Raw genomic sequence first — 12,500 nt, forward strand, 5'->3', positions numbered from 1 at the left:
TGCCCGGGAGAGATCGGTGGCAGTTTCTATGGCGACAGGGTCAGCGGTACGGGAGGCAGGATGCCTGCTAGAGGTGCTGTGAGGAGGGGCTGATGGTCTTGTGCCGTGTCGGGTGGTGTTATTTTTAAACATGGCTGATATGGCGTGGAGATGGCTGTCGTGTTAGTCAGGGCACGACCGTCTGCGCCTGCAGCTGCGGCTGCTCCGGCGAACAGGAGGAATGTTTCAAAGTTTTGCGTTGGGGAGAGAGAGCGAGGGGGTGCCTGTACCCGGGCCGGGGACACACACAACCAAACGTTGAGTTGCTCTCGCCTCCCCGGCGCAGAGTGGGGGCTCAGGACAGCGTGTGTGCTCACATGGTTGTCCGTGATCACATGACCTGTGACTCACAGGCCTTAATAACCCTCCCTGGGCGGGTCTCATGACGGTGAACACCCATAGGATGGAACCCGCATGTACGGTCGTGTCTCGTTGGTCTCAGCGTGCAGAACAGGATGCTGAACCCCCCTCCCCTCCCCCCCCTCTCTCTCTCTCTCTGTGTGTGCTCAGTGTTCGGACGGGGGCTCGGCTCAGGAGAACTCGTCCCTGAAGCGTGTGGCGGTGGTGGAGGACTTCTTCGACATCATCTACGCCATGCATGTGGAGATGGGGGCCGACCCTGGCCGGGCGCCCAAGCACGCCGGCCAGAAGAAGACCTACAAAGCGGTGAGGAAACGACCCGGGGCGTCTGATAGGAGCGAGCGGTTCCTGCTGAACCAGAGACGGGACAAAGGGCACACGTGTGTTCACTCACAAGGTGCCCCCAGGTTACGAGGCATTTCACTGGAGCAATCAAAAGCCTGCTACCAAAGCATTTTCAGTTCCTTAGACTTCTTCACTTCGTTTGGTTATTATATAATATTTTAGGTATTAATATTAAACGGTAATCCCACATGCCCATGACACGATATTTCACAGTCCTAGTTCCCTGGCTAGGTGTGGAAAGCTTTTATTTGATGTTAATAAACCCATTCGGCCCGGGATCCCTGATCCAGTGTTAAGAGAGAAGGCCAATCTCTTCTCTTCTCTTTTTTTGGTCTTGCGCTTCGGTTTCCAATTCTAGGATTCCCACTAACGTCTCCCGACAAAGACCAAACATCCCCTCGCCCAGGCAGCAAGGCCTGGCATCATGCACACGAAAGCTAAAACAAACTGTACCAAACACGGCACATTATCCCACAGCCAAACCCTCCGTCTCTCTGCATACGACGGGAGCCAGGGGAACAAAGGCAAACCCAACCCCCCCCACCCTGCTGCCCCCTCCCTCCCCACCCCCTCCCCCCTCCCCGGCGCCTCCCGCTGCACCGCCAGGGGGGGCTCCTCCTGCCCCCCCCCCCCGGTGCCCTGCCCTCCTCCGCGCCGAGTGACACGGGACGCACTGAACCCAGGGCTCTTTGTGTCTGGGGCGAGCGCCGTGTGTGTTTACCCTGGCCGCGTTCGGGGAGGGGCCGGGGCCCGAGCGGGACCAACCAGCGGTGGTTCCTCCGTCCCGCACACCCCCCCTGGGATGTGCGGGACGCCGCCGCCGCCGCCGCCACCAGAGAGCTCTGTTCCTCCTCCCCGCGCCCCCTGTGCCCGTGGAGCGGTCCTGTCACGTCACATAGGACGGCAGCCCGTTGAGGAGGCAGCACTGCTGGGCCAGGGCATAATATGGAGCTGTCACCGTGGCCTTCTGGGGGAGCGCACACACTCCCCTGGCTGGCCTTTTCCCTCCCTCCGCTGCCTCGAGGGGTCGGGTGGAGGGGTGGACGGGGTGGAGGGGGGGGGGGGGGGGGGGGGCGACGGGGGAGGGCTGGGGGGGTTGGTGGGTGATGGGTGGGCACCCCTGCTGCCTCGGCATGGTCACGTGAAGGTCGCGTTTTTACAGGGAAACGCCAGAGGGGGCGTGGGGCCAGAGATAAACAGAGAAGGGAGCTAGAGCGTGAGGGAGGGGGGGGGAGAGAGAGAGAGAGAGAGAGAGAGAGAGGGAGAGGGAGGGAGAGAGAGAGAGAGGGGGGGAGAGGGAGGGAGAGAGAGAGGGGGGGGGGGGGAGAGGGAGGGAGAGAGAGAGGGGGGGGGAGAGGGAGGGAGAGAGAGAGAGAGAGAGAGAGAGAGAGAGAGAGGGGGGGGGGGGAGAGGGAGAGGGGGGGGGGGGGGGGGAGAGAGAGAGAGAGAGAGAGAGAGAGAGAGAGAAAGAGGGATGAACAGAGAGAAGGAGAAAAAGAGAGATACTGAGAGTGAGAGGGATGAAGACAGAAATAGTGGAGATGGATTTAGATGCACCTGTAAAGGGAGGAAAAGAAAAGAGACAAACATGACAGGAGAATACTATATTAATACTAGTTATGTTCTCTGCCATGGCCAGGAAAGTACAGAAAGTAACGCGGTGAGAATGTGAGATGAACAGGAGCATGTGTGGCCATAAGGAGAGAGGGGGAGGGGGAGGGGAGGGGGAGGAAGAGTTTTGCTGGATAAGGAGGAGAAGGAAGAGTTGGGGGAGAAGGAGGGGAGGAGGAGGAAGAAGAGAGGGAGGAGATGAAGGAAGAGCTGGGGGAGAAGGAGGGGAGGAGGAGGAAGAAGAGAGGGAGGAGATGAAGGAAGAGTTGGGGGAGAAGGAGGGGGAGGAGAAGAGGAGGGGAGGGGAAGGACTCCTGGTTCTGTTTGCTCTGATAAAAATACAGCCGCTGAAACAGCCAACTTCACTTCCCAAGTTTAACAACAACAACAACAACAACAAAAAACATAGAAGGAAACGTCATAAGATTACCGGGCCAACATGTGACGCACACGCAAAAAACAAAATGAAACACATGAGATTGCGGTTTGCCGTTGAGCTGCAGCCTGTGTCTCTTCTAACACCACAGATAGCGGAGACCTACGCCTTCCTGCCCAGAGAGGCGGTGACGCGCTTTCTAATGAGCTGTGGAGAGTGTCAGAAGAGGATGCACATCAACCCCAGCACAGCAGAGTTCAAAGGTCAGGGCGCCATTAGCTCAGAAAGCCTTCAACTACACAGCTACAGGCCCAATCCCATTTCTACCCCTTACCCCTTACCCTTACCCCTCCCCCTTGTTTTGAAGGGGGAAGGGGAAGGGGTAAGGGGTAGAAATGGGATTGGGCCACAGTCTCTACTGTCTGCTACTAGACTGTTACGACAGCTGGCCTGGCATTCAATCAGAGGATAATGATTTAAAAATACAATAATAACACTATTGTTATACTACATCTAGTAACAAGTAGCAGACAATAATATAAAAATATATATTTCATCCGTAACAATATAATTGCATCCCAATACAGCAATGCACCTAGTCTGATTTTACATTGTTTTCTTAATTGTTGGGTCGTCCTCTCCAATACAATTACTTTGAGGACCTAACTTGATATTTGAAAAAGGAAATATGAATATGAATGATAACCTGTGAGAACAAAGATTTGGATCGCTCTGACTGATCATATGGTCCCTCTAGTGGCAGGCTAGATGACGACGGCCTAAATAACACTGGATTCATGCTCAGCCCTTTGTGATGGCGAACCTTCTGGAAGCGATTTAACTGATGTGGGGTTCTTAAGGGTCAAATTGTAAAAATAATGAAACAATAGGCCTACTCCTTTTATTTAAAGCGCTTATTTTGGATAAATCACACAGAAAGTAGAGTATTTTCCGAGATCATATCACCAGGATGAATCATTAATTTCAAGTGGAACAGGGTGTTTCTCAACGTTGTTTTCATTCCTTCATTTTAATTTCTTTGCAGAAAATGATCGACCAACATCACTAGTCCCGGACCTCATCGATTACAACATGCCCCTTACTGCCACCTACCTGAAACAAATGAAATTACAGTGCATGTCTAACAACGAAAGGGTAAGAACTACATTTTCTTAAAAAAAACTAAATTCTTTCTTATTAAATACATGCACACTTTTCTGTCTGTATTCTAATTATTGGCCTACTATTATAAACAATGGGCCTTGTGAGAAATAGTCCAATGAGTTTGTGGGAGGAGTCAAACACTGAAGCAGGGATTGGGATTATTCGACCCGCTGTAGCGCATGACGTCAGAATGTAGCCCCGCCCCTCCACACCATTGACAGATTATACGAGCATCTGATGAATAAAAGCGGTAGAAATAACTTGAGCAAAATAAACAAAGCTTCGCGATATTTATGTCAACTCTTTTGAAAATTAATTGACCAAAACAATGCCGGTTAGGCCTACTATTTGAGGGTGAGTAATCCAACCTTGCGAACAGAATGTAAAAAGTGTCTAGGGCTCAGATTGTGTGTGTGTGTGTGTGACGGGAATACTTAAATTCTTGAACGTTGTAAAGCCTCATATAATAATGTTATGTTGATTTACTCCTAAATTCTATTTAAAAGAGCTGATGGTTCGATTTTGTTCAGTTCTCTGTATCAATAAACCTATTTCGTAGGCTTTTGCTCATCTCCCTTCATATAGGGTTGTTAGGAAATTCTCATCAATTATATAAATATATATATTAAAAAGAAGCTACCCAAAGTATATTAGATTATAATACTTGTCACGGTGGTTCTCTGTAGATTTCGATATACTACTGATGGGATTCGAGTTGTGTTTTGGTAAACAAAAAACAGAAGAAGAAAACATCCAATCTTGTCATAGCTATTGGAAGCAACTCCACAAACATGTTATTTAATGCTACATACATATTATGTATAATTACCCCCGCCCCCATCCCAATACCACACCACCCTCTCTCTCTCTCTCTCTCTCTCTCTCTCTCTCTCTCTCTCTCTCTCTCTCTCTCTCTCTCTCTCTCTCTCTCTCTCTCTCTCTCTCTCTCTCTCTCTGTCTCTCTCTCTGTCTCTCTCTCTCTCTCTCTGTCTCTCTCTCTCTCTCTCTCTCTCTCTCTCTCTCTCTCTCTCTCTCTCTCTCTCTCTCTCTCCCCCCCCCCCCTCTCTCTCTTGCCCTCCCTCTCTCTTAACAACATGGATGGCTTGGTACCTAATAGAGCTGTCACCGAGTGTTTTGGTCCCCTCAAAAATCCTTGCAGAGGGCTGCGTAATCCCAGAAGGACAGTCCTATTTGTGCACTCGTGTGAGGGAATGAGATGAGCGCATATAGTTCTGATGTGCTCTCATTACACATAGGTTCAAGTTATACACGAGGACAGCTCTGCTTGGATGAGTCTTCATTCCTAGACATTAATAAGGCATCACATCAGACAAGAGCAGTTATTCCCCAAATTATCCTTATGCCAACATTGGGATGAGAGAGTTATGTGGTTGCTTGTTAGCTAATTGTAGGCCAAGGCAGCCTGATGCTAGCAGCCTAGTGTGTCTCATTTGGCCATGTCTTCGTGTTTATGTTATGCTAGGATGATCATCTATTGGTCCCCTCTCGGCTGTGTGGAGTTAGGAATAGCAGTGCCTTCCAGACATATGCTTTTACATGAGTTCAGTTCAGAATGAAAACTCAAAAATGTAAGGACATTGTCCTTACACAGTTTGTAGGCCTGTAACGAAGAAAATAGCAACAGTCTTATATTTTGTCTTCTTCCTTTCCTTCCTCGTCTGGGATGGAAACAAGTAGGAGTGGGAGATACATGAACTCTATGCTCTGATCCCACATTATAATGTGTGGGCTCAAAAAACGACATTAACAAAAATAACAATAACAATCCCAACAGCTCTTAGCACAGGTTACACAGAGCTTCATAAGGAAAGTACCATGGGAATACCATCCAACAGAAAAAAACGGATAATGATAATAGAAACACACACAAAGACAACTACAAAGTATTAGTGTCATTGATAGTGACGCAAGCTGAGGTTCTGCTGTTCTGCTCACTGGCTGCGTTTGGCCTTAGGATGACACCTCTGTGAGCAGCGAGGACATGGACACAGCAGAGCCGGTGTGGGTCCCAGCGGAGCAGCCCCCAGTGCCTGATCTCACCTCCCCCAGTGGAGAGAGGGTCCCCAGCCCGTCAGCCAACATAAAGGAGGAGGAGGGTAAGATGGCCGCTGGGACCGTCATTATAGTTCTTGTTTTTGTTGTTGTTGTTATGTTCCTTGTTTTCGGACCTTCATTCATTGAGTGTTATTTTATAGAGAGTTCCTTTGTTTATGTATTCGTTAATTTTCAAGTTTAGTAGGTGGTCTCTGATTGGTTGAATCAGATGTATTCACGGTGTTTATGAAAAGAGCACAGATCGGTGGTCCCACTTAGAGTCCTAATCCCAAACAAATCCACTCCGGGCAGCCGGGTGGGCCCACTACTGCCTCTGCTACTGCCCACGAACAGCCTGCCTCTCAGGATAGAGGGCTTAGTCAAGTAGGACAACACAACCCCCATAATAGCCTCAGCAGATTACACATTACAATAGAAAAAAACTTAAAATGGGGGAGGCAAAAACAGCACTTTCCACATTCTAGTGAAAAAGGGTGGTGGTGACTGTGGATTTATCACGAATCAAACAAACGTCAGAGAAATATTGACTCAGGTATTACTCACCAGGAACAGTTCCCTGATCCCTCCCCCGCCTCCCCCAAAGGGGGTCCGTCCCCCCTCGTTATTTCCTCACTGTTTAACCCCCCAACCCCTCTTGTTCCTCTTATTTCTATTAGTCTTGACAGTTGACCCCGATACACACTTCCTGCACAAACACAGTGAGCAGGAGCACGTTACGCCACGAAAAACATAGTTTCCACTAAAACACCATCACTGTTGTTGTTGGTGACCACGGCAGAGACATGCTTGAGTAAACACAACAAATCACTTGACTGTTAGCGGCCCCTGAATCCTCCACACACACACACACACACACACACACACACACACACACACACACACACACACACACACACACACACACACACACACACACACACACACACACACACACACACACACACACACACACACACACACACACACACACACACACACCACAAGCAGGCGTACTCATTCTCCTTCCTCCTCCTCCTCCTCCTCCTCCTCCTCCTCCTCCTCTCTCGGTTCAGAGGATGACTCGTCAGAGAGCGGCAGCGCCAACGGGCTGCCGGCCCTGGCGTCCCCCGAGGTCCCGGCCGCGGCTGGGAACGCCCCAGAGGGCGGGGCCCCTTACGGGGAGGCGACGGAGAACGGGGTGAGCGCCCCCCTGGACTTCAGCACCACCTCCTCCTCGTCCTCCTCAGAGGACCAGCAGCCCGTCAACCTGAGCGAGAGGCTTCTGCCCCCGGGCAGCCCCCCGCCCTCCTCCTACCCCTCCGACCCCAGCAGGAAGTACCCCGTCAAGGCGGAGTACAACCACAACAACAACAACAAGGTAGGGACGCAAAGCATTGTGGGGGTGGTGATGAATGACCTCCTACTCAGTGGATGGTGGTTTGCAGCGGGCCCTCGTTGTGTTGGAGCATTACCATGGCTTGTTGATGTGTTGGAAAATGGATGATTTACTAGACATCCATATCTATTTTTAATAATGCGTTTTACTAATATCTAGGAGCAAGTCTTTGTTTATTTGATAGACATGTGCCTCAGCTGTGTGCTGCCTGGTTCTGGCCTCAATGTTGGATTGCATTGTATGTATTTTTCTATGTACGTCCAGCTAATATTCCGTCATTGGCAACTAGTCTTGCAGGTACTGGTCAATAACAATTCAATTAAATAGGTGAATCCAGGTCGGCAAGACCAGTTTAACCAAATATAGTAAGCAATTTATACAAAATCTCTAGGCCTACATTAGAGTGGTTTGTTAAATTGTAAAATTATTATATGTACATATGTACGTATGTACATATGTACGTATGTATGTACGTACGTACGTACGCATGTACATATGTACGTATGTACCTATGTATGTATGTATGTATGTATGTATGTATGTATGTATGTATGTATGTATGTATGTATGCATATGTTATTTTGAAATTTAAGTTTGAAAGAACATGCCTTTATAAAAAAAAGAACATCTATTATATATATATCTTTATACATATATTATCTATCACTGAATCGATGCCGATTCGTTTTGTACAGCGCTACTCCACAGCCTTGTATTTACTGTGTGTGTATTTGTGTGTGTGTGTGTGTGTGTGTGTGTGCGTGTGTGTGTGTGCGTGTGCGTGTGCGTGTGTGCGTGTGCGTGTGTGTGTGTGTGTGTGTGTGCAGTCCCCCCCCTACAGCTCAGGGAGCTATGACTCTGTGAAGACGGAGCTCAGCATGAGTGCAGAGGACCTGTCCTCCGGCCGCGCCCAGGCCATGGACGACGATGACGACGACCACGACGACCACGACGACAGCGACCGGATCAACGACGCAGAGGGGATGGACCCTGAGCGCCTGAAGGCCTTCAATGTGAGACCCCTCCTCCGCCTCCATCTCCCAGTCTTCAGCACCGGGTTCATAGGCGGATCGGATCCTCACGAGGGGAACTGATTATTATACATTATAGTATATGGATTAAAATGTTGTTCATAACAATAAAGCACTACTTATTTCAGTGTTTATAAAGTATATATCACTGGTTTAAATTCTATAGCATACTATTTGGTGTTTGTGTTCTGAATTTATTCATGTGATCAGATATCAGTTTTTCAGTGTATTTTGCATCCTATTTAGTGCCATTATTGCCATATATTTGCTATATTCTATATGCTATAATATTTTCAGCTTTGACCCCCCCCCCCAACACACACACACACGTCCTCCACCCTCTCTACCTCTCTAATGCCCTCTCCCACCCTGCTCCCAGATGTTTGTGCGGCTGTTTGTGGACGAGAACCTGGACCGCATGGTGCCAATCTCCAAGCAGCCCAAGGAGAAGATCCAGGCCATCATCGAGTCCTGCAGCCGCCAGTTCCCAGAGTTCCAAGAGCGCTCGCGCAAGCGCATCCGCACCTACCTCAAGTCTTGCCGGCGCATGAAGAAAGGCGGTTTTGAGGTGAAGGCAAACTCCAAGTTCCACACTTTCTTTGCAAACATTGAAGTGCACCATATTCTCATACTGATCATGACATGTTCGGTACATTTTGTAAATCCTAAATGATGTGCTGTGCGTTACCAGATTCGACCGACACCTCCTCACCTCACTTCTGCCATGGCGGAAAACATACTCGCAGCCGCCTGCGAGAGCGAAACCCGCAACGCTGCCAAGAGGATGCGCCTGGATGTCTACCAACCCACGGTAAGCATCTTGGCAGGAGCTGCTCCGAAACGACCGGTATTGATGAGCGGATCGAGGAGACCTATGAATAGCTTCGGATCACGATTCACACCAATTATTATTATTTTTTTAATTTGTTTTACGTGCTTTCAATGTTCCACGTAAATTAAGGCAAAGTTGTGTATGGTTTGTGTTGAAGGAGGAGCCGGCCAGCCTGGAAAAGCCCGCCTCCAGAGAGCCGGCCGCCCCGACCAGCTTCTCCACCGCCGCCTCGGCCTATGCCCAGGACCTGCTCTACACCAACGGAGGCCTCAACTACAACGTCCGGGGCTTCGCAGCGGCCAGCGCCAACCAGCAGACCAGCCCTGCTGCAATCACCAACGGTAAACCAAGCTCTTGTTGTTTAAATGTAGAATCCATCCTGCTGGTACCCAATGTAGTGCAAATTATATAGAATGGATTATTATGGATTCATTCACCACGAAAAGGACAAAGGAGAGGAAAGAAAAATGATTACAGAGGATGTTTGCTTTCCTTGTCGACGGCTATGAAACTGTATTGGTTGTTATCTTCTCTAACCCTCTCCCTCCCTCTCTCCCTCTCTCCCTCTCTCTCCCTCTCCATTTCTCTGTTCTCTCAACTGTTCCCCCCCTCCCCCCACCAAAGGCCCCACAGATCTGAGTATGAAGTCCGTGACCCCAAACTGCTCCTCCTCGAGCTCCAACAGCCACGGCCAGGGCGGGGGTGGGGGCGGGGCCTCGGCCCAGCTCAGCCCCCCAGAGGTCACGGCGGTGAGGCAGCTCATCGCCGGCTACAGGGAGTCCGCCGCCTTCCTGCTGCGCTCCGCGGACGAGCTGGAGAACCTCATCCTGCAGCAGAACTGAGCCTGAGCTAGGCTAGGCTAGGCTAGGCTAGGCTACACCGTGCCAACACCTTCTCTCCGAGGCTGTCTGTCTGCATCACTCTCAAGTCACATGGTTGGAGGGCGGGGGGAAGACTATGAATTCCTTTACGAAGGCACAAAACGTTCAAGGGTACAAACTACAGCGCACAATCGGTCCTGTAGGAGCGGTTCCTTTACCTAATTGATGTTTTGTATTTGAAAGAAATTTATCCAAGGATTGAAATATATCTGTTTACGTTATGCATTCAGTTAAGTTTGACCTTAGTGCCACATTATCTCAAACCCATCACCTTTTCCAGCTAATTCACATCCCATCTCTATTCCCCTCCTTCTCAGGTCTTAATCTTAAGTCAATTAGTGCCCGTTAACCCAGTAGAGATGCAGTGATCTACCTGGATCACTGGATCTGGACAATTATCTGCTGATTACAAAGTACCAGATTCCCTAAAGTGTGTACAATTTGGGGGGTAAAATGGCATCGTAAAACTACTTACATTTATTGCTGCTACAAATGTGGCAAACTGCCGCTGAACTGCAAACCTCAATGGCCTGGATGTGTTGACGTGTAAACACACAAAAGAAAACGCAGAAACACAAGGAGAGGTGGAATTTAGAAAATATATCAGACATCTTTCACTCGGGACATAATCCGCTTCTGTCTCTCAAATGACAAATCTCAAACAAATCAATTAACTTTCATGGAATCTCTTTCTCCTCTTCTATTTCGGTGTCTTATGATTAGTAGTTGTGTATTTGTTATCATGACTATCTTTTGGTCATGCAGACACCTGTCAGGGAAAAGGAGATTGAAATATTGATTAGTCAACGTTCAGAGAAAAGGTGCAATATTTGAGATAATCAGTAGAAGAATCACAAGAGGAAGGAAAAATAGAGTGACTTTATCAATCTGCTGTTCTTTAGTCTGAGAGCCTTCGGGGAGAGTTAATGGGGAGGAAAGCAGGGGGTACAATGCCACTTTCTTCTCCTGTTTCCACTGTTAAAGAAGTACAACGATTTATCCCATGCAGCATTGTAGCCGATTTCAATGTTGTTTCTTTTTGTTGTGAGCACTGATCTTTATCTCCAACCTCATGTCTGAGACACTTTTATCGACTGAAACCAATCGTTCAGGCGTGACTAAGAAAAGGGACCTGGTTAAAAAAAAATATTGTGATTTATTGTTGAACGTCTTTTTTTTACTCTAGAGATTTTTTGGGTCATTTTGTGCAGAGATTGTTCAGTGAAAATAGTTTTCTTGTTTTTTTCTAATGGCGCGTTGAGCTTACATGTAGCCATCTAGGGAGGCAGCCGCTAGCATGAGGTTGTGTAGAACGAACTGCATTACGCTGCTAGCCCGCCTCTCATCCATATATATATATATATATATATATATATATATATATATATATATATATATATATATATATATATATATATATATATACATACATATATATATCATATATATATTTAACCCATCTTTTTTTTCCACAACATTGATGATATTCCTCTGTTACCACATCCCTACATGTCAACACCCCTGTCATGATGAAAACAAAATACTGTTAAAAAAAAAGCAAAAGACAATCTTTGAAAAAGATGTAATCACATCACAGTTTACGCTGACAACATTGCCGCAAGGGTGTGTGTGCGCGCGCGCCTGTGTGTGTGTGTGTGTGTGTGTGTGTGTGTGTGTGTGTGTGTGTGTGTGTGTGTGTGTTGGAGATCAGAGAGCACACAGAGTATACCCATAGCCAGACGGAGAGCACAGTCTCAGCGCAGACACTTGACTTTACTGGTTGAATCAGTGGAGGACTCAGCACAAACGCAGCCGTGTTGGTGTACGTAAATGTGGTTCTGTTGTGTATTTTATTTAACATTTCTTTGTTTTTACCCTTTGATGTAAGTGTTAGCATTAACACCTTTGTTGGATTGTGTGAAATGGAGTGACCCTTTCATAGCTATTTTGTAGTGAATGTGTGTGAGTGAACCTGTGAAGTGATTCAGTGGTCGGAAACATTCCAAATGAAACAAAGTCTCTTCATCAAACAGCGAACCTGGCCCACGCCTTGTTGCTTTGGCGATTATATTTCTGTATTTATTACAAATCCCAACCATATCAGCTCGCATGTGTAATACATGACCAGTGTATCACTGCCCATGCATATGTTGATGTCACGCAATGATATTAGGCCTGTCATGTGTTACACAAAGCCTGATGCACAGCAGATATCACGACCCCATTATCAATTGGACCGCGTTACATTTTAATTGTCAATTATATTATCTATTGCAAGTTTGTAAGCACTTTATAGCTCAGGATTAAGGTAACACAATACAGTGAGGTGTGTCTTTACCTCACTTGGAATATCTGTTCCAGTCCAGCATTTCCTGGACAGGTAGCACACTGGACCATTTTAATCTGTGTG

The 12,500-nt window shown here is 47.8% G+C and overlaps 1 protein-coding gene across 1 annotated transcript in view; it reads left to right on the forward strand.

Annotated features, from left to right (window-relative positions):
- The window catches only part of nol4la (nucleolar protein 4-like a), a 22,707-nt gene extending 11,262 nt beyond the window's left edge, over positions 1-11,445 (forward strand). Inside the window, exons 2-11 of the mRNA XM_030365061.1 lie at positions 550-705; positions 2,883-2,994; positions 3,777-3,886; positions 5,871-6,012; positions 7,024-7,328; positions 8,174-8,359; positions 8,757-8,945; positions 9,069-9,188; positions 9,367-9,550; positions 9,834-11,445. Coding sequence (XP_030220921.1) covers positions 550-705; positions 2,883-2,994; positions 3,777-3,886; positions 5,871-6,012; positions 7,024-7,328; positions 8,174-8,359; positions 8,757-8,945; positions 9,069-9,188; positions 9,367-9,550; positions 9,834-10,051 — 1,722 coding nt within the window. The 3' untranslated portion in view covers positions 10,052-11,445. The remainder of the gene's footprint in view (positions 1-549; positions 706-2,882; positions 2,995-3,776; positions 3,887-5,870; positions 6,013-7,023; positions 7,329-8,173; positions 8,360-8,756; positions 8,946-9,068; positions 9,189-9,366; positions 9,551-9,833) is intronic.
- The last annotated feature ends 1,055 nt before the right edge of the window (positions 11,446-12,500 follow it).

The sequence above is a fragment of the Gadus morhua genome, chromosome 1 (genome assembly GCF_902167405.1).
Source record: "Gadus morhua chromosome 1, gadMor3.0, whole genome shotgun sequence".
Lineage (NCBI taxonomy): Eukaryota > Metazoa > Chordata > Actinopteri > Gadiformes > Gadidae > Gadus > Gadus morhua.